Below are 19,377 nucleotides of genomic sequence, written 5' to 3'. Positions count from 1 at the left end.
TGGTTCGAGGACACACACACACACACACACAGGTTCCCATGCTGTCTGCATGTGATGAATACTAATCAAATTAAAGAACCAGGTCATTCAAACCATCTTCACTCTGATCCAGACAGAAAAACCTTTTTCCTGGATCTTTAGTTTAGATTTTAACTCCTAAAAAGAAGTGCATGATCTGAAACGTCTGAAACTTTAGATTGTGTTTCAGTTTGACGACAAAACATAAAATATTAGATGTAGATATCTAGCAAAAATCCACGTTTAACAACAAATCATTGAAACAAATGTTGGAGGTTTGTGTCGACGCCTCTTTCTGCTCCACTTCCTGTGTCAAAGAGATTTTACAAGTTAACAACAGACACACACAGACGCACAAAAATCCACTTAAAACAGAAGCTGCGTTCATCAAAATATCTTTAATCTCTTTAGTAATTATCTACAAAATCACACAGGCTCACTGTTTGTTTTCAGTGGCTTTCTTCACATTTCTCATGATTTACGTTTTTATCCGTCTAAGATCGTTAATTACAACATTTCTGATTCTATGGATTTAATCATGTGGGGTTTATAAAAATTAGTTTCAAGTATAAACAGTTTTTCGCAGATGTTTCTCCCCCCTATTAGAATCAACAGTGATACAAAAAATGCACATGTGGTTCCAGAGAAAGGCTTCATGTGGAGAACAGAGTTCAAATCGTTTCCTAAAAACATCCTGAGAAGAAACTGAACAACAGCTTTCAGATTTACTAGAAGTACATTTGATATTCTAAATAATGTTTCCCTAGTTGCTTTCGTTTCGATTCTTAATCTATGAACACATTAAATCAGAGTTTAATCAGAGTTACAACAAGAACTTTTACCTCGTTTCCTTGGCGTAAGAGAAGTTGGAGCTTCTTAGAGCTCTGAGTATTAAGTTCAAAAAATAAATCTATGGTGTTCCACAAGGTTCAATTCTTGGACCTTGGATTTTTTTAACCAAACGCAAACAACTACAGAATGGATTACCATGAAATTTGGCACAGAAGTCAACAGTCTTTAATGATCAAATAGTAAATGAACAAAGGCTGTTCTAATAATCAATATCACAGAGTTTGATGAGAATCTAAAAGAAAATACCTGGTGTTGAACAAAGATCAATTCTCAGTCCTTTGCTCTTTTTTTGCCCAAATACTACCGCTGGTCCAGATCACAAATACAGGCGGGATTAACATGACATTTGGCACAGGTGTTCACAACATTCAGTTTCTTGATTTAATTATATGTTGTTGTTATGAGCGGTGAAGTTCAAATAAAAAAAGTGTTTTCCGACACTGCAGAGTTTTGCTTTTTTCGTGCTTTCTCTCCATGTGCATGAGAACACATTTTTGTTAATGAGCAGAAACATCATGGAAACTTAAACTAAGATTTAATGAACCCCCGCTGCCTCGGACTCCCGTTCCCAAACTCAACTTTTGGCCCGAGAGGAGACAAAGAGATAAAATAGAGATTATTAAAACGTGTGTGAGAAAATGAGCAACAACTGCCAGGAAATCATTGTTTCTACACAGTTGTGAACCGTTATGTTCATGTGGTCCATGTTAGTTAGTTATTTGGGGGGGGGGGGGGCGGGGTTGCAAAAATTGCTATGTCACAATGATGAAGAGTTTCGACAAATAATTAACAAAACACAATGTTCCCTGGGAATCACGGGGTTGGAGTTTTGGGAAGCAACAATATGCAGGACAGATGTAAATTCCAGCATTTTTCTCTCGAACCTCATTTGTCATCTTGGAGGCGTGAGTTTCTTTTCCATGTAAAGTGGTGACTCGGGACTTTAATTGAAACTGGAATTGAGTTGGAATTCCCAGCTTTGATTTTAACACCTCACATCTGATCTCTTCAGTTGAATCCAAAAGTGGTTTGGATGGGTTTTTTTATTTTTCCCGTGTGATTTCTTTTTCATTGGCCTGATTTACACTCGTTAAACTCTGGTTCCAATTCACGTCTGTGAAGATTAGTCGTGTTGCAATGAATGTCTGTCTGTCTGTCAGGAAGAAAACTGTTTATTTATTGGTTGAGGAAGACGTTTAATGTGGTTTCCTTTTCTTGTTTGGAATCGTCCCATTGACGAAATACTTTTTGGTACAGAGATCATCAAAGTCCCAAAGAACCAGAAGAGGTCAAAGGTCGGGGACACATCAAAGAGAGGTTAAGAATCCAAAGAGGAAAAGAGGAAGAGGAGACGTTCCACATTTCTGCTGATGAGAGAAAAGTGCAGCAGCATGAGGAGGAGGATCTGGGGAAGGGAGAGAATGATTCAGAGGAGGTGGGTAAGATGAGTTTCTATCCATGACAGAAGCTCTGCAGCGACTCCGTCTGCAGCTTCGGCCTGTTTGCAATTATAGATAAACAGACCAGAGGCCACAGAGTCGGTTTGGTGGAAGGAGACTCACATTCCTGCGGGGCGGCGAACACTGGAGCCCGGTCGTGTTGAGGTGAACGCGCCGTGGGGAAACCAGGCGCCGGGCCCGGTCGACCTGAGGCCCGCGAGCATGTGTCTCCTCTGATATCTGAACGGAGCGTCTCGCTGCCCGGGCGGATCCTTTGTTCACCCTCCGAGGGAAAGCCAAACCACCACTCCCCTTCGGAGGGAAGTGGGAGGTCAGGGGCAATTTCCCTGAAGCTGGCGAGGAGTTTAAATCCAGATCATCATCATGTCCCCCTCTGGGCTGGAAAAGCCTCCACATGGTGGCAGGCAGCCATTTACCAGTCTGTTCAGATGGGTTTGGGAGTTTGGATCCTGTGATTCATACTCAGTCAACAACCACTTTTCAATACAAAGATCAAATCCTGACAAAATAATTGTCGGTTGACAAAACCATCTTCACCTCAAGGGCTATTTAATAGATGTTTTGGAACTTTTAACCACATTACATGCTCCTCCGCAGCGGATTTACTCAGACATTGTATTCACGCTGGCTGAAATAGTTTGGAAAGAAGTAATTGAGAAACCTCAACTTTCGGCTCAGGAGCTTTGAGCTAGTGCAGCGGCTAACGGCCATTTTCATTACTGATTCAATCGATTGGTTATTTTCTTGATTAATTGATCATTAGTTTAGAAAAGGTAAAATACGGCAGATGTAACTGTAGCAAAAGTGAGTTATAATTTGATCCTTGGAAACTTCTTCTTTTGAGTGGTGTAGCAGCGGAGGTCGGATGTGTCTCTTTTTGAATTGAGATGTGTGAGAGAACAACTGTAGCTGTTCCGGTTGCTCCTGGTGAACTGAAGCCTCTTTAAACTTTTACCACAGAGCTTTCAGCCACATCTCACGGACCCCACATTTGTTCCTGAACTGCTCGTTCCAAGGTCGAATCTGAACATTCAAGCTTCCCTCATAAAAATTATTTATGGTGTGGTGGCGGCGTGTTTGACAGTTTCCTGGACGTCACCCTTTTGTTTCTCATTGTGGTTCAAATCCTGTGAATCTGTGCCAAATCTCAAATGTTGTACAGATCCTTAAACCCTCAGAAGCAAATGCGTGTGAATAAAACGGACTGGATTCGCTGTTTGGCGTTAAATTGCACAGTATGAACTAAACTGTCTTCTCCTTGATTGGGTTATTGTCTCTCGGACGTGATTGTGAATGATCCTGTGTCTCACGTTCGTCTTCCTCTCTTGCCGGGAGCTTCTTCGCCGCTCGGAGACGTCTCTCAGTCCACCAGTGACTTGAGGTCCGGCAGGCCCTTCAGCTTCACGTCCAGCAGCATCTGACCGAAGGCTTTACCCTGAGGGAAGACAACACCACAGTTCTCAGGAGCTGCACTCGTTCGTTAAATCCCAAACCGCACGTGTCCTTCTTCACGTGTTTGAATTCCCACATCCTGCGTGGGTCTCAGCTTCATGGGCCCGGAAATGAAGTGTGTGTGTTAGCACATTGAGAGTGTTGAGCCGTAATAGTGTGCGTTTCTTTGATGTGCCGCAGAATCCAGTGAGGCAGTAAAAACTTTACAGCACTTTCTGAACAGGGGACGGATAGAAATAAAGGAGGAGGGTGAAAGACACAAAGGTTCAAACGCAGGAGCGTTACGGGCGACAAAGGACACGACCTCACGGAGCTGTAAAGATGCAAGAAGAAAAAAAACAGAATCTCTTCTTCTTCGTCTGTTTGTCTGTCAGTCACTATGAAGTAATCAGTTATAATCTCCGTCCACAGGAACACACCTGAAAACAAAAATCACGTGACCATTGAGGTGGAAGTGTAACTGAGGCTAAGAACCAATCAGGGCGAGAACGTGGGCGTGTGATGGAGCTGGACAGCAGCCCTGGGAAGACATTTTGTCTGGTTCTCACCACTTCAAAGAGCCATTTGAAGGTGCTTAGAATGAGGCTAGAGTGTGTGGGTGGGTGTGTGTGTGTGTGTGTGTGTGTGTGTGTGTGTGTGTGTGTGTGTGTGTGTGTGTGTGTGTGTGTGTTTTACCTGGGGATCGCTGCGCAGGGACGCCACCCCTCCCCCACCCAGTGAACTCTGCAACACGAAGTTGAGGCCGTGGATCCCCGGCAGCGTGAATCTGCAAACCACAAAAACACACACCAGTAACCATGGCAACCCAAACCACCACACGCAACAGAAACCACACCATCAAACAAAAGAACACACACACACACACACACACACACACACAAACACGTACAGCCTGGCACCTCATGCGTTGATGTAGAGGGTTTATTGCACACACTGTGTTCAGTTTGATTTGAATGTGTGTGTGTGTCCGTGTGTGTGTGTGTGTGTTAACGTGCATGTTTGCGGTGGCATACATGGGGGAAGGGTTAAACGTGATCATATGCAAAAACCTGTGCACGTGGAAGTGTGTGTTTCTGTCTGCAAGTACTTAAGTGAGAGTGTGTGTGTGTGTGTGCGTGCGTGTGCTGGGGCCTCCTGGAGGGTTAACGAGCTCTGGCGGTGCACTAATGAAGCGTCGGAGGCATTTCGGGGTGTGAGAGGAGACGCAGGTCGGCGAGCTTTACAGCCTCCACCTCTTTATTAGGCTAATCGCTAACACGCCACTCGCTGAGTCATCGCTCAGACACGTCCGCCAGCGGCCTATTCCCAGAATCCTCCATCCGTACCTGCGGCCGCTGGTTCAACGCGAGGCTGCTCACATCCTCAAGTAACATCTGCTGAACAGCGATTTGAAAAACAAGAAGAATCTACATCCTCACTAACACACCTTAGCACACACACGTCCCCCCCCCTGGTTTCTGTTGTGTAGTTAAATGGCGATGACCTTGAGAGAAGGTCATGATACTTGCAAAATAAGTTCTAGTCTAGTAAGGACTGACAAAGTGAAAGGATCAGTAAATGGGCTGCAGGTGATTCGTCATGGACACACATGAATGACCTCTCCCCCCCCCCACCGCTCACCGTGTGACAGCGTTGGCGACCCCCGGCTGAAGGAGGTGCGAGAAATATTCCTCCACCACCGCGGACGTCAGGTGTTTCTTCAGGTACGGGAAGAAAAGAGGATGACGAGCGACGACGCCTGATGAGAGGGAGAGTTATTCACCGTCACTGTTCCTTTTTACACAAGGTCACAAATCGTCATTATATAGAGTAACTGAGTCGATAGTTGTGGTTCTTCTCACCGATGTTGGCTGAGTCTCCTTTGTCTCCGCTCCTCGTGTAGGCCAGTTCCTCCAGTCTGTAGCTGTATCGTCCACTGGGCAGGTCTGAACACACACACACACACACACACACACACACACACACACACACACACACACACACACACACACACACACACACACACACACACACACACACACACACACACACACACACACACACACACACACACACACACACACACACACGCACGATGACAAATCTCAGGACCAGGTTTCCTCTTGTGTGACTCAGTTTGCTCTGGAATCGTATTTATTTATAGTTTTTCAGTCTGTTTATAAGTGTGTTTATTTATGGTTTGTGTGACTGTACAAACAGACGGATCTGAGTCAAACCACGTCCAGCAAACCTCTCCCTGTTTGTGTTGGATTCAAACGCTTAGTGTACGACTCCAGAAACCTCTTCAAGGACCGAGTCATGAATAAGACCCCCGGTTCCTCCTCATGGACTTTTCAACCTCTCTTAGGATATACCTCATGTGGAGGGTCCCTGGAAGGACCTGCAACACCCTGCAAGGAATATCTGCATCCATCTTTCACAATAAACTGAAAAAATAGTGCTCAGTGGTTTAGATTTTTCAAAACAAAAGCAGATTCATAAATATTAAAAGCAGCGGCTTCGTCTTTTTCTTCTTTTATTTGAACGCTTTTCTTCTGTTAGTTTGAGAGGCTTCCTGTTTTCAGCCCGGAATGTGAAGGTAGGGGAAGACGCCAGGACCCGGTGTGTGCGTCTCGCTTTTTGTTTCCCACAATTCACTTTGTGTTCTCTTTTGGATTCTTTGCCCCGTCATGAACCTAGGGTTGAAAATGTCTTAAAAGCGTTGCAAGAGTGTGTGTGTGTGTGTGTGTGTGTGTGTGTGTGTGTGTGTATTGTGCAGGGCAATGTGAGGGAAGTGTTGGCAAAAGAATGAAAGGAGGAAAAAGTGGCACAGCTTGTACTTCCCAGGAAGAGGAGAACACACACACAGACACAGACCGTGGCAATTCTTTGTGTGTGTGTCTGTGTGTGTGTGTGTGTGTGTGTGTTGCCGTATTATTGGTCTTTATTCTGATTATTTGTTTTCATTGATCTTTGTGTAAACTGTGGTTTGGTATTAAAGGGGACATGGGAGTCTGTCGCCCCCTGTAGGCAGTCGTCAGTAACACCCCTGGTTGTATCCGGCATGTTTTTGTAATTTTTACTCTTCAAACACGTCACCGACTGTCACCAGTTAAATAACTTAAGGACTCCTTGAAGCCAGAGACTCTTCATGGACGCCTGAAATATTCACTGGGACCTATTGTGACACGAAATGTTCTGGACCCTCAAGAAACCCTGGGATCCTTCAAAACACCATTTAACGACCATTCAATCCTCATCGTTGAACACGTCTTCATCAGCTGACAACACTCGAGGACCATTTCATTTTCCTCGTGGGACCCTGGAACCTCCTCAGTGACGCACACGACGCCCCCTCCAACCATTTCAAACCCCTTCAGATTCTGCACGGCCCTCCAGAAGGATCAGTGCCCGATCTCAAGAGCTCACAGAACCTCTTCAAGGACGACAAACCCACTTCTTCTAGGACCCTTAAAACACTCAAGGCCCTTCAAGGACCATTCAAACTTATCGAGCCTCTTCGTCAGGTCGGCAATTTAATTTGCTACGGTCCCACAGAACCTCCTCAAGTCTACAATCGGCTGAATCTGTCAACAGCTCAAGTTATATTAGTGTGTCGTAACCGTGGAAACAGCACTAATGCCTCACTGCTTGTTAGTCGGTAAATGACGCGTGAAAGCAACCAAACAACGGCAGTGTTGGAGATTCATGACGCACACACACACACAGAAGCAGTAACACGACACTTGTGTTTCTTGTGTTTCCCCACCTCTCTCGGGCGTGTCGTCTGCTGTGGTGGGAGGGGCCTCCAGCTCAGGTTTTTCTAGCTCCGCCTCTGAAAGCGTCTCCACCAACTGTCCGTCGACGTGAATGTCGGCCTGCGGACAGTCAGTGTAACTTTCAATTTAACATGAGTAACTTGTAAATAAACTAGTAGCAACAACTGAGTAACTGTAACTAACTAGAAACTAAAAACAAAGCAAGTAGTTGATTTGATGTTTGAATCTTTCTACTCTTCCTTTATAAAAATGTCTGGACACGTTGAGACTTCTTCTTCTAGTCTTTTTTTTTTAAACACTCAAACTGACCTTGAGTTCAGATTTCGGGTGCAAGAAGAAGAACGGCTTGAGAACAGGAGACCTGAAAGCAGCAGTGACAACAGGAGCACGTCAGTGACAGTGAACTAACGAGTCAAACCCTGCTGCTCGTCTCGGGGGGGGGGGGGGGCGGTGGGGTCCACTCACACTCTGGGACGTCCGCCCACGATGCCGGTGAGTCCCGGAGCTGCAACACCAGAGAACAAGGAAGGAATGTGTCAGACCATGGGTTCCTGAACTTTGTTTTTATGATTAGTACTTTGTTTTATTTGACCGGAAGTTTCCTCCCTAACACGAGGTCAGTCTGGGTTCAAGTGGCAAGAGGTGAACTTTAGTTCATGTGGAGGGAGCAGCCGAAACAAAGACTGTGTCAGAGCAGAACTCCTGGACCTTCAGGCAGCTTACATTTTTAACTATAGTCTTTGCTGACTGAACTCTTAACCAAATAAAGCTAGAGACAGTTTTAGCTAGATATTATGCTTCATACAAATGTTTTTAATAACTGTTGCTGTTTAATGCCAATATTGAATCTTTTACTTGTCCTCATAATTCACTTTTTTGATATTAAAGCATATTTTCCTTAGCTGCATTCGACATCAGACAGAGTTCCAGGAGCTGTCTGATAAGTTCTGGAGGTCGGACAGAGCGACTCTGTTGACTTCATTTTGGGACATTGTTTGGGTTCAGTTGTTCCTAATGTTTACACAGTCAGGTTTGTTTTGATATAGCTGAAACATAATATTCTTTGCTTCGCTGGACAACAGTTTTGGCCCGTCATGGCATCTGCTGAGTCAAGGCCTTTAATGAAGTAAACAGGTTGCCGGGCAACTATAGCGTCAGTGGGAGTTTCTCCCTGTTCACTTCCGTAATCCAAATGCCAGGAGGATGGATTACGCCTGCGTACTTCCGAGGAGGAGGAACGAAGATCTACTGTTATAAAATAGACAGACGCCGGATGTTTGTGGCGCTCTGATACACCTAGTGTGTTGGAAGCCCATTGCTTTGCTGCAACCTGTTCATTGCTTTCTAAATAAATACTGAATTGAGCAGCCTGAGTTCGGCTCTTCTTCTCTTAAAGGATAGTAGTCCAGGCAAAGTAGCCCATTTTGGAGCCAAAAATAGAAGTAATTGTAAAATAATTTTTTACAATTACATTTTACGTTTTTTTGTAACATTTTTTGTATTACAAGTTTCTTTGAAAATGAATTTATGTATGTATTTGTAATACATATGAATGGTGTTTGCCTATGCAAATTAGGACATATTCAATAAGTGTGGAGCTCATGTGCTTGTCAAATTCATTTCAAAAGAAACTTGTAATACAAAAAATGTTACGTTTCATGGTTACTTTCATTGTGTAAAGTTTTATTTTGATTGGAGTAAAGGAAAAAAATACTCTTTTTGGGGTGTATTGTTGCCGGGCCTTATTGGCACACATTGATGAGAATTAAACATACTTCCTCAACTAGGATTTCTTAGGACTTTTAGTATGTTGTTCTGGACACCTCATAGAAATGATCTATGCTGAAAAAAATTATTTTACAATTAGTCGGTCGTAAAACGCTACTTTGCCTGGACTATAAACGAACACGCTTTAACAAGCTCCAGAGCCTGTGGACTAAAGTAGCATCTTTACCCAGAACGTTGTAACTTAATAAATACAGTTTATGATATTATTATTATAATGGTACTTAAGGAAAAATGATTCTCGTCGTCTTCACAGAACATATAAAAGTGTTTGAGCAGGTGAAGCAGCTGCTCTGAGTTCAGATCAGCTTCCGGTCCCACTCACAGTTCAACGGCACAGACTTTGTGAATCAGCTGACTCACTGGAGTCACACAGAGTTCACAGAGTGAGTGAGTGTGTGTGTGTGTGTGTCAGACTGTGTGTGTGTGTGTTTGTGGGGGTGTGCGCTGAACTCATCATCACCATAAACAAAATCAAAATCTGGCTCAGAAGGTCGCGACCCCCCTTATCTAGAGCAACATACACACACTCCCACCACTGTGTGTGTGGGTGTGGGTGGGTGGGTGTGTGTGTGTGTGTGTGTGTGTGTGTGTGTGTGTGTGTTGTGTGTGTGTGTGTGTGTGTGTGTGTGTGTGTGTGTGTGTGTGTGTGTGTGTGTGTGTGTGTGTGTGTGTGTGTGTGTGTGTGTGTGTGTGTGTGTGTGTGTGTGTGTGTGTGTGTGTGTGTGTGTGTGTGTGTGGGTGGGTGGGTGTGTGTGTGTGTGTGTGTGCGTTGGGCTCTGTGTGGATTTCAACTGAACTGAACTGATCAAACTGTAATCTGATTATCTGAAACACGTTTTAAAGTCCGGTGTAAATGTCGTACTTCAGTGGACGCTCAGTGTGTGTCTGTGTGTCGTGTGTGTGTCGTGTGTGTGTCGTGTGTGTGTCGTGTGTGTGTCGTACCCATGCCGGTGCCTGCAGGAGCTACTTCTCTGGCAAAAAGTTCCAGAGCCTTCTTCTGTTTGTGGTGGACAGCCATCCAAATCACTGCCTCTCTGGAGCCCTGCACACACACACACACACACACACACACCATGAATCACACTATTATTGAAGTATAATGTAACACACTACCTACAGCAGTTCTCAGCAGTGTGTGTTACCTGGGTGTCAGCGTTGGGACCATAAGTGTCCTCAGCTCCCAGGACCTGGACGTTGACGGAGCTGAAATCTTCCATTCCCAGCTGCTTGAACATCCGCTTCGTGCTACACACAAACACACACACATGTTAAAGTTAGAGCAGCCACCCGAACAGACACACAAACACACACACACACACACACACTGCTCCCCTTCACACCGTTTGATGATGGTGTCCGCCGTCCGTCTGGCCTTCTCCGCGGCCCTCGGCCCTCCGACCGGACACACCGCCGTCGCCCTGAAGCCGTCCATGTAGGTCGCACACACCTGGAGGTCAGAGGTCAGAGGTCAGGGCGACACGTTACAGCTTCGTTTGTTTCACGTGAAACCCGTTAGTGTTTCATTTTTGAAAAGGAAGAGAGAAGAAGAAAAGCTGACTGCTTCACCTTGTAGTCATGTGACGGAGTGAAGCCTTTAGCACCGGTCACTTTGACAGCCCCTCCCTCCACACCTGAACACACACACACACAAAACACACACACACACACAGGATCAGTGACTCCTGACGGGACCACAGACTCGACCGGTTCATTTTCTGTTCCCTTCTCCTTTCAAGCGGCGATAAGAGCCACATGGTCGGGACTCGGTCAAACGAGGCCAACGGATTCAATTAAGACAGAAATATTTATACTTCCACCGACAACAAGAGCAGAAAGTTCACATCCCAGAGTTGACACACAACTCCCACATAGTTTCCTCCGATGTCAACGAGAGAGAATCCGCACAGTTCGACTGAGGACGTCTCAACATGTGAACTTTGAATAACCGAGTCTGACAATGTTGTAGAAACCAGGAGGAAGAAAACAGATACATGTATAATTTTCTGTTTTATTAAGAACTTAATACAGAATACTGGGACTTGTCCATCAGGCCAAATAAAGAGTTATAACTCCAATTAATCTTCTACTCTGGGATTAGTGTAATGGTGCAAATTTGAGCTCCATGCTAAGTGGTGACAGTTAGACAAACAGCATCTCACCTGTAAAATGAGGGATTAAATATTAGCTTAATTTGTTTATAAAGTGACAACATGGTCCATGTGACTGATGAGAACCAATCAGGAAGAGATGCATCTTCTGCAAAGAGTCACGCACATTCTAAGGATTCTTAGTCGAATTTTGAATGAGTATAAAGTAGAAGATATTTGCGTGATTCAGGATTTTGTGACAGTAGAATATTATTTCTCTATTTCAGCGTGGAGTATATATATTTAGTTCGGTATCTAGTGAGTTAGAAGTTATGAACAGTTGCCTCAGATCTGGAATGAAGAGCTGACGCTTCTGCTGAGGTTTTCAAATGGAGCAAACATCAGAGAGGTTGAGTAACGACAAACAAACACTGAATTAATGACCAAACAGAGAGAAATCTAAACTTCTTATCAGCCAGGAGGAGTTCAGAGGAGGAGCAGGAGAAGTTTCTGGAGTTCATGTGAGGGTGAGACGCCACAGCGGGGCCACGGGGGGCGTGTTTGGTTTTGAAAAAAGGAAAAATAAATCACAACGGGCTGATACAGAGTTTATTGGAGGCTCAGAGGAAGGTGACGGGTTCGGCTCGGGGTGAACGCGAAGTTGCAGACGCGTTTGTTTAAGGTCACCGGAGGAGCGTTCAGGGTTATGAAAACAGTGGACGGTTCAGCCTGTGGTCACGTCCTCAAATGTGACTCTGCATGTGTGTGTGTGAGTGTGTATGGTGTGTGTGTGTGTGTGTGCGTGCACCTGGTATCTCCTTGATGGCCACCTGGCTGAAGTCACAGATGACGTCGGGCAGCAGGTAGCGCCGCGGGTCGCCGATCTCGTACACCAGCTGCTCGGCCACCGTGCCGAAGGAGACCAGGCCGCCGGTCTTGGGCGGTTTGGAGAGAACGAAGGAGCCGTCCCTGGAGCACTCGACGACCGGGAAACCCATGTTGTCCCTTTAGAGAGAAACATGCCAACTGTGATGGAGAGATCTGACTCATCCTCTCGTTCCATTGGATGATTTGTAGCCCGACTGACTTTCCCTCACCAAGGAGGTTGCTCTCATTGGTGTTTGTCTGTTAGCACGAATTTGCGAAAATTCTATTTCGATGGAATTTCGAGAAGACGTGGAACATGACACCAGCATGATCAGAAGATTTAAATTCAATTAATTTCTCCAGACGTTTCTACACGAAGGATCTGGGCTCGCTCTCACCAGTCAGGAACTTTGTGCCAGTCGGTGAAGATTCCTCCTGTACTCTGAGCGCCACACTCGATCAGGTGACCTGCAAGACTGACAAACACAACACACACACACACACAAACATTTATATCAATAATAATAATAATAATAATATCTCCTTTATGTTTGACAGTGTTTGGTAAAGTCTCATATTGGAATAGTATCGAGGTTAAATCTGGACGATGCCGTCAACTTTGAAAGTCAAAAATATTTCACTTTAAATATTTGTATTTTAAAAATCTCTGCTTCCTGTCCAGGTTACACATGAAACCCTCCGTCCAGAGAAAGAGACGCTGCTGTACGATAAAGTATGAATGGTATGTTTTAATGTGTGTGTGTGTGTGTGTGTGTGTGTGTGTGTGTGGGTGTGTGTGTGGGTGTGTGTACCTCCCAGCTGCAAGTAGGTCATAGTCGTCCCTCTGCCAGCCAAACTGCAACAGATTAAAAAACCCAGAAAGACGTTACATTCCTCAACTGATATCTCCTCCAACACACACACACACACACACACACACACACACACACACACACACACACACACACACACACACACACACACACACACACACACACACACACACACACACACACACACACACACACAGCTTGTATTAATAAACACACAATCGGACACATCGGTACGGAAACGTCACACATGCAGCATCTGTCCTCCAACTATTTACGTTACTTCCTGTGAGACAGAAACCTCCTGATGTCGCTTCCTCTTCCGTTGATCAATCAGTCAAAAAAAAAACCTCTTAAATTTGTCTCGTTTGATCAGAGTTTTGGATGAATTGGCATCAACTGACTGATCTAATCTTTCATCTTTTTCTCTCCCCCCCCCCCCCCACATGCAACCTAATCAAGCGTACGGTGTGCATGAGCGGCCCCAGAGCCACGGCGCTGTCCACGCAGCGTCCCGTCACCACGATGTCGGCCCCGAGGTCGAGACACCGCCGGATCGGAGCAGCTCTGAAGACAGAGAGAGAGCGAGCGAGAGAGAGAGAGAGAGAGAGAGAGAGAGAGAGCGAGAGAGAGAGAACCCTCATGTGACATGTGTCAGTGAAGACGCAGCCTGATCTCTGACCAGTGATCGTGAATAAACCTCGGATCAGAGTGTGTGGTGCTCGTACCCGAGATACGCGTTCATACTGTGGAGCGCTTTCGGTAACCGCTGTCTGCTGCCGCCGTCGGCCATCTTTACTTCAGCGAGGCTGCTTCTCTGACAGGAGACAATTCAGTTCATGAAACAATCATCATCCTTGTTGGAAACTACACATAAAACCTGATCGTGTTGGGGGGGAGGGGTCTCACTTGGGGCATGAGGTCATCGCCGGTAACCACAGCGACCTTAAGGTCAAGGCCCGCCTTCTTGATGACTTCCTGTATGGCCTCGGCGCACGCCAGAGGGTTCACGCCTCCTGCGTTACTGACGACACGGATCCCTGGAGGATGCGAGTCGGTGGTTACCATGGATACAGCCAAAACAACGTTCAAACAACATTCGTTTGGTGTAATTTTTTTACAAGATAAATTAATCTGAAACTGTTTTAAATAGTAGAATAATCATTCTGGTCATTTCTAAACACATAGATTACAAATATAACCTGGGTCCTGTTCCAGATTTACTGCTTTTATTTAGTTTTACATTTTTTAAAACAGCACATTTGTTTGTAGCAAACGGAATCCTACATAATTTATAGATTAATCCAGAACTTATGAATATAAAATAGAGAATTTTAAGATTTCTTCACTCACCTTTCCTGTGGATGTCATTAATGAACGGAGCCAGAGCGACGTGGACGAAATCCGGAGCGTAGCCCAGATTCTACACGAGGTCACAGGAGACAGTTTGTCACATGATGTAAAAAAGATTCAATATACCTGTCTCCTTGCACTGTGTACCCTGTACAACACTCCGCTCCATATACACTTACTTCACATCATATGTGATATGTGTTAATATAAACCATACTGATATTATATATCATTTTATACAATAATATTGTCTTTTGCACACTCTGTCTAAATATTCTTACACTCATAGTATATTATATTACCTATTGTATAGTTAAATACTTATATTTATACCTCTACTATATATCATATATTATATCATACTCTCTGTATATTCTTTGTATATATAAGTCTATATACACATATTTATACATGTGTACATGTTATAATTATTATTATTATTATTATATTATTACTACTATTATTATTATATATACTGCTATTATATTGGTATAATTACTATCATATATAAATATATATTATGTTATATTATATACTATATATACCGTACTATTTTTATATACTGTCTAACAATAACATTACCATCATATCATCAGTACTATTACCATCATCTTGCCACTGCACCTTATCTACCTATTTATCTTGTGTTTCTGTTTTTTATTCTACCTCAATATTTTTATTTTATTGTATTGTATTGTATTTTATTGTATTCAAATATACCGGCTGCTATGACGACTTAATTTCCCTTCGGGGATGAATAAAGTTATCTATCTATCTATCTATCTATCTATCTATCTATCTATCTATCTATCTATCTATCTATCTATCTATCTATCTATCTATCTATCTATCTATCTATCTATCTATCTATCTATCTATCTATACCGTCACACAAACATGTTACACTCTTTCATCAGAATTCATATGACTTGACCTACAGGCATCTTGGCCTTAGCGGCGGTGAGCAGCGACATGGTGATCTCACTGAGGTAATCGAACACCAGGAAGTCCAGCTTCCCGCTGTAGATCAGCTGAGGCACTGAGGACACACAGGAATACACACACATGAATACACACAATAAATCAACGCACACGATGACCTCATTACTCTGCACAGACGTTCACAGCCGCTGACATGTAGGAGCTGATGACAATGATGTCATTACACACGTGTGGTTCTGATTCTCTTTTAAGGTAGTTGAGTTTATAGTTCATAATTTCAGTAGTTTGAGTAGCTGGGTATAACTGTCTCTTTCAAATGAAATTTTATTGCAAGAAATTAAAAAACAGATAGAAACATAATGAAAACATCAGAATTTCCAGGGGCGTTGTATTGCATGTGTCGGTTCACTGTGGTTTGTGGAGAAACTTGTAAACAATATAATGCTTTAAAGGGACTCTCACCTTTGTTGCATTTGAGAATTACAGCACATTCAAATCATCCCGCCTTCCTCCAATGCCCCACCCCCTCGTTCCCATCCGCTGTGTTTTTTTGAAGAAACTTTATTTACAAGCAGACTTACAATCTACTGCCTCCGCGCACGCACGTGAGTTTTTGTTTACCAAAGCAATGGATTCGGTAAGTTATATACATTTACATTCACATGCCTTGATGACGCGGGCCCGAATGCGCCACAAGAAGCAGACGGAAAACCTGCATGTCCATGCAGCAAACAGACAGGTCTGTCGGCCAATAAGGTCCTTCGGTCCGAAGAATTTTATTGGTTGAAGTTTTCACTAAATATTATGAGAGTGAAATAATTGTTTGTTTTTACTCCTGGTGGGTCTGTCTTGCATTTTAGAGTGTCATTACCTTATTAATACCAATTTAACCTTATCCAAAAAAAGTGTAAAAATGCAACAAAGGTAAGAGTCCCTTTAAATGGACACATGTAAACATTAACATGGTCAGTGGTGACAAATAAATACACCTGTGTGGTTTTTGGGGACAATCGAAACGTTATTATGTTTTGGGGGATAATTGAAAACATTAATGTGTTTTGGGGGACAATTGAAACGTTATTATGTTTTTGGGGGACCATTGAGGACATTAATATGTTTTTGGGGACCATTGAGGACAGTGGAGCACCTGACTGATGTCTCATTAGCTCTGTTCCTGTGTTTAAACTCATTAGAAGCGGTCAGCGGGGGACAGTGTCTGTCTCTGTACCTGAGGTCGCTGTGTCCCCCCAGAACCCGGAAGCACAGCCGATCCGGACCGGCTCGGTCCTCACAGAGCCGGTGAGTTCCCTGGAGCCGCTGCGGGCTGGACGCTGTGTGTACGGGGGGAACGCGGCGGACGAGCTGCAGCGGAACGGGTTCGAGTCCGGAGACAAACGGACGAGCTGTCCCAAGTGTCTGCGGCGCCACAGCTGCCGGGAGCCCGCGGGTCCGCTGCGGAGCCACCGGGCGAGAGGAGACATGTCGGAGCTTCTTCAGGTGGAGGCACAGCCGGAAACAACACGACCAGATCAAAGCCACTGCTCCCAAGTTCAACTGGTCCAGCGGCGAAACCAGCCCGACGGGAAACACGGGACGGGAGGTTCCGTGTCCCACCCGCGGCACCCCTTTATTATCATCAGAGTTATTTACTTATTTAACTTTTGTTTACGCCTGCTCTCGTCTATTCTGATACAAATACAAAGAACTAGAGACGATCATCACTTCTCATAAAGTTTGGATTTGTTATTGATATATTGTTTGGTCTCTCAGTGGCTCAGTCATCAGAATCAGAATCAGGTTTATTGGCCAAGTAAGTTTGCACAAACAGGGAATTTGACTCGCTAAAGTGGCTCTCACTGTGCTTACACAGAATACACATCACAAAACAAAACGGTACAATACGAACAGTCACAAAAACAATACAAAATATAAATATTATAATATAATTTCGGGAGAAACTGTACAGTGTTTATTATAAAGATCCAGGGTTATTGCACAGTGTCAGTGGGTTGGCTATTCAGAAGTGAGACAGCGAGAGGAAAGAAACTGTTTTTGTGCCTGGAGGTTTCATATTCAATAAAGAGAGAATTCGCTCTCTTTATTTGTATACATATAAATATAAATACATACACAAACATGCGGTGGCAACTTCATGACCCTGGTCACGTTCTGCTCGGCTTCACAACAAGGAGCAGGATGGAAAACATCTGGTCTGCTCGCCGACCTGATTTGTTTAGTGCTCATTGCCCTAAATCGTCAGAACACTTTTCATAAACAAAGAAAACACTAAATGAATCATTACTGTCAAGATAGTGGGGAAATAAACAAAGGCAACACCTTTGGTTTTGCATCATGCAAAGAAGCTGCCTATTTCCACTCACAGATTTGAACAACAATCATCATTACTCTGACAGGTCACCTGTTCATAAAAACTGAATATTTACATTTAATCAGTTGTCAGATGATTTTATCCAGAGCAATACACGAGTGAGGAGCAAGCTTCAGAGAGAAATATCAGATATAAATGCAGCTTTTAAGGTTGGTCTATTTTTCATGTTTTGAGCTTATTTTGATCGAGTAACATTTACGTTAAGGCCAGGTAAGAACATAACGATTCCAAGAATACATCCAGAGTAATGATGCGTAACCTTTCTTTAATCAATATGAGGTCAAATTCAAGGATAAGCAGGCTTTCATTTATTGTACAGAATATGTTGTGTATGTATTTTATGATAAATCTTTTAAGATCATTTTAAATTCCAACTTCAGGGACGACACAGGGTGTTATACTGGCTATTGTTTTTATTTCAAATTGGATATTATCTGACCTCTCCTCGAAACTATTCCTCAATTATTCTGACTTGATTCTGGCTTTATTTCACAACACAGCACCGAAGCTGATTAAATTAAAAGGACAACCAACGGTGTATGTAACACATGAGTGCAGCATTGACCGTAAGATTTAACGTAAATGTTATTTGAATGTGAGTTTTACATTTTGACATTTAAAGATGAGGCTACAGACTCGGGACTGTCAGCTTAGCATAGTGACTTCCAGGCATCTTCTTGTGTTGGTGACGGAGGTGGATTTTGTTTCCATTGAGCAGAGACAGATACGATAATGATTTGGTGTCTGATCTCTGGAGAGAAGTGACTCTACGATAGCCTCTCTTCAGTGTCCACTGTTTAACAATTGCCTTCTCCTCCCTGTAGGCTCTGAATCATCAAACATGCCGTTCAACTCGTCCTCCGTCATCACCACACCATCCCCTCTCCTCTGCTCTTCAAACTCCTCTTTCTTTCCTGTCATCTTCACCTGCTTTGTAAATCACCCCGTTAGCCCCCTGATCTTCATCGCCTTCACCTTCACCAATGTCCTCTTCCTTCCTCTGTACGTCCTCGTCCTCTGGATGGGTTTCCGTCGATGGAGACATCAGGGCTCCGCAGCATCAGGAACGATAAGCCACTCGGATGTCTTCACCTACCAGATAGTCACCCTGGAGATATCAGTGTTTTTGGATATGTCGCCTTCTGTTGTGGCATCTTCACGTGTAGTCTGACGATGATAATGATTGGGTATTACAGTTTCTGTGCCGCTTACCCTGCGCAGACTCTCTTTCACTGCATCACCTGTGTGGAGCGTTATGTGGCTGTTGTTTACCCCATCACTTACCGAGGCCTGAGACATTCGGACAGGGTGAGAGTCAGAAACACCAGCATTGGGTGTATTTGGATTTTCGGCATTACACTGTTGTGTATAACAGCCTGGTCCTTCCCTCTGTTCCCGAGTCAAATCTTTAGCATTATCCACGGCATCATCATGATTGCTGTATGTTTCTGCAGCCTCTCTGTTGTCAGTGCTCTGATTCGTGTCGGGCTAGGGAAAGTGGGTGGAGGTCACCAACAGAAGCAGAAGGCTTTTAATATTATTCTGATCGTGACGGGAGCACTGGTGGTCAGGTCTTGTGGG

General features: G+C 44.0%; 1 protein-coding gene across 1 annotated transcript; it reads right to left on the bottom strand.

The window, feature by feature from the left end:
* Nucleotides 1-1,602: 1,602 nt before the first annotated feature.
* On the bottom strand, nt 1,603-16,948 carry lratb.1 (lecithin retinol acyltransferase b, tandem duplicate 1). Its single transcript, XM_061095782.1, has 20 exons — nt 16,636-16,948; nt 15,404-15,504; nt 14,466-14,535; nt 14,022-14,152; nt 13,841-13,929; nt 13,580-13,679; nt 13,095-13,138; nt 12,681-12,758; nt 12,224-12,420; nt 10,895-10,959; nt 10,669-10,775; nt 10,471-10,573; nt 10,271-10,370; nt 8,006-8,045; nt 7,850-7,901; nt 7,531-7,639; nt 5,624-5,707; nt 5,403-5,520; nt 4,458-4,548; nt 1,603-3,765 (listed from the first exon to the last, which is right to left on the bottom strand). The coding sequence occupies exons 1-20, from the start codon at nt 16,886-16,888 to the stop codon at nt 3,691-3,693; spliced, it is 2,007 nt and encodes a 668-aa protein (XP_060951765.1). The 5' UTR covers nt 16,889-16,948; the 3' UTR covers nt 1,603-3,690.
* Between the last annotated feature and the right edge of the window lie 2,429 nt (nt 16,949-19,377).

This window comes from Limanda limanda, chromosome 22 (genome assembly GCF_963576545.1).
Source record: "Limanda limanda chromosome 22, fLimLim1.1, whole genome shotgun sequence".
NCBI lineage: Eukaryota > Metazoa > Chordata > Actinopteri > Pleuronectiformes > Pleuronectidae > Limanda > Limanda limanda.
Note: the sequence above shows the minus strand (reverse complement) of the source record. Positions and strands in the feature narration are given on the sequence as shown.

What these genes read in the sequence shown, in the direction of transcription:
- lratb.1 (XM_061095782.1), bottom strand. Translation starts at nt 16,888, where the DNA reads ATGTCTCCTCTCGCCCGGTGGCTCCGCAGCGGACCCGCGGGCTCCCGG. An exon ending in GCGATGACCTCATGCCCCAA is followed by an intron (nt 13,930 to 14,021) that starts GTGAGACCCCTC and finishes GTCTCCTGTCAG; the next exon opens with AGAAGCAGCCTCGCTGAAGT. An exon ending in GTCCCAACGCTGACACCCAG is followed by an intron (nt 10,371 to 10,470) that starts GTAACACACACT and finishes GTGTGTGTGCAG; the next exon opens with GGCTCCAGAGAGGCAGTGAT.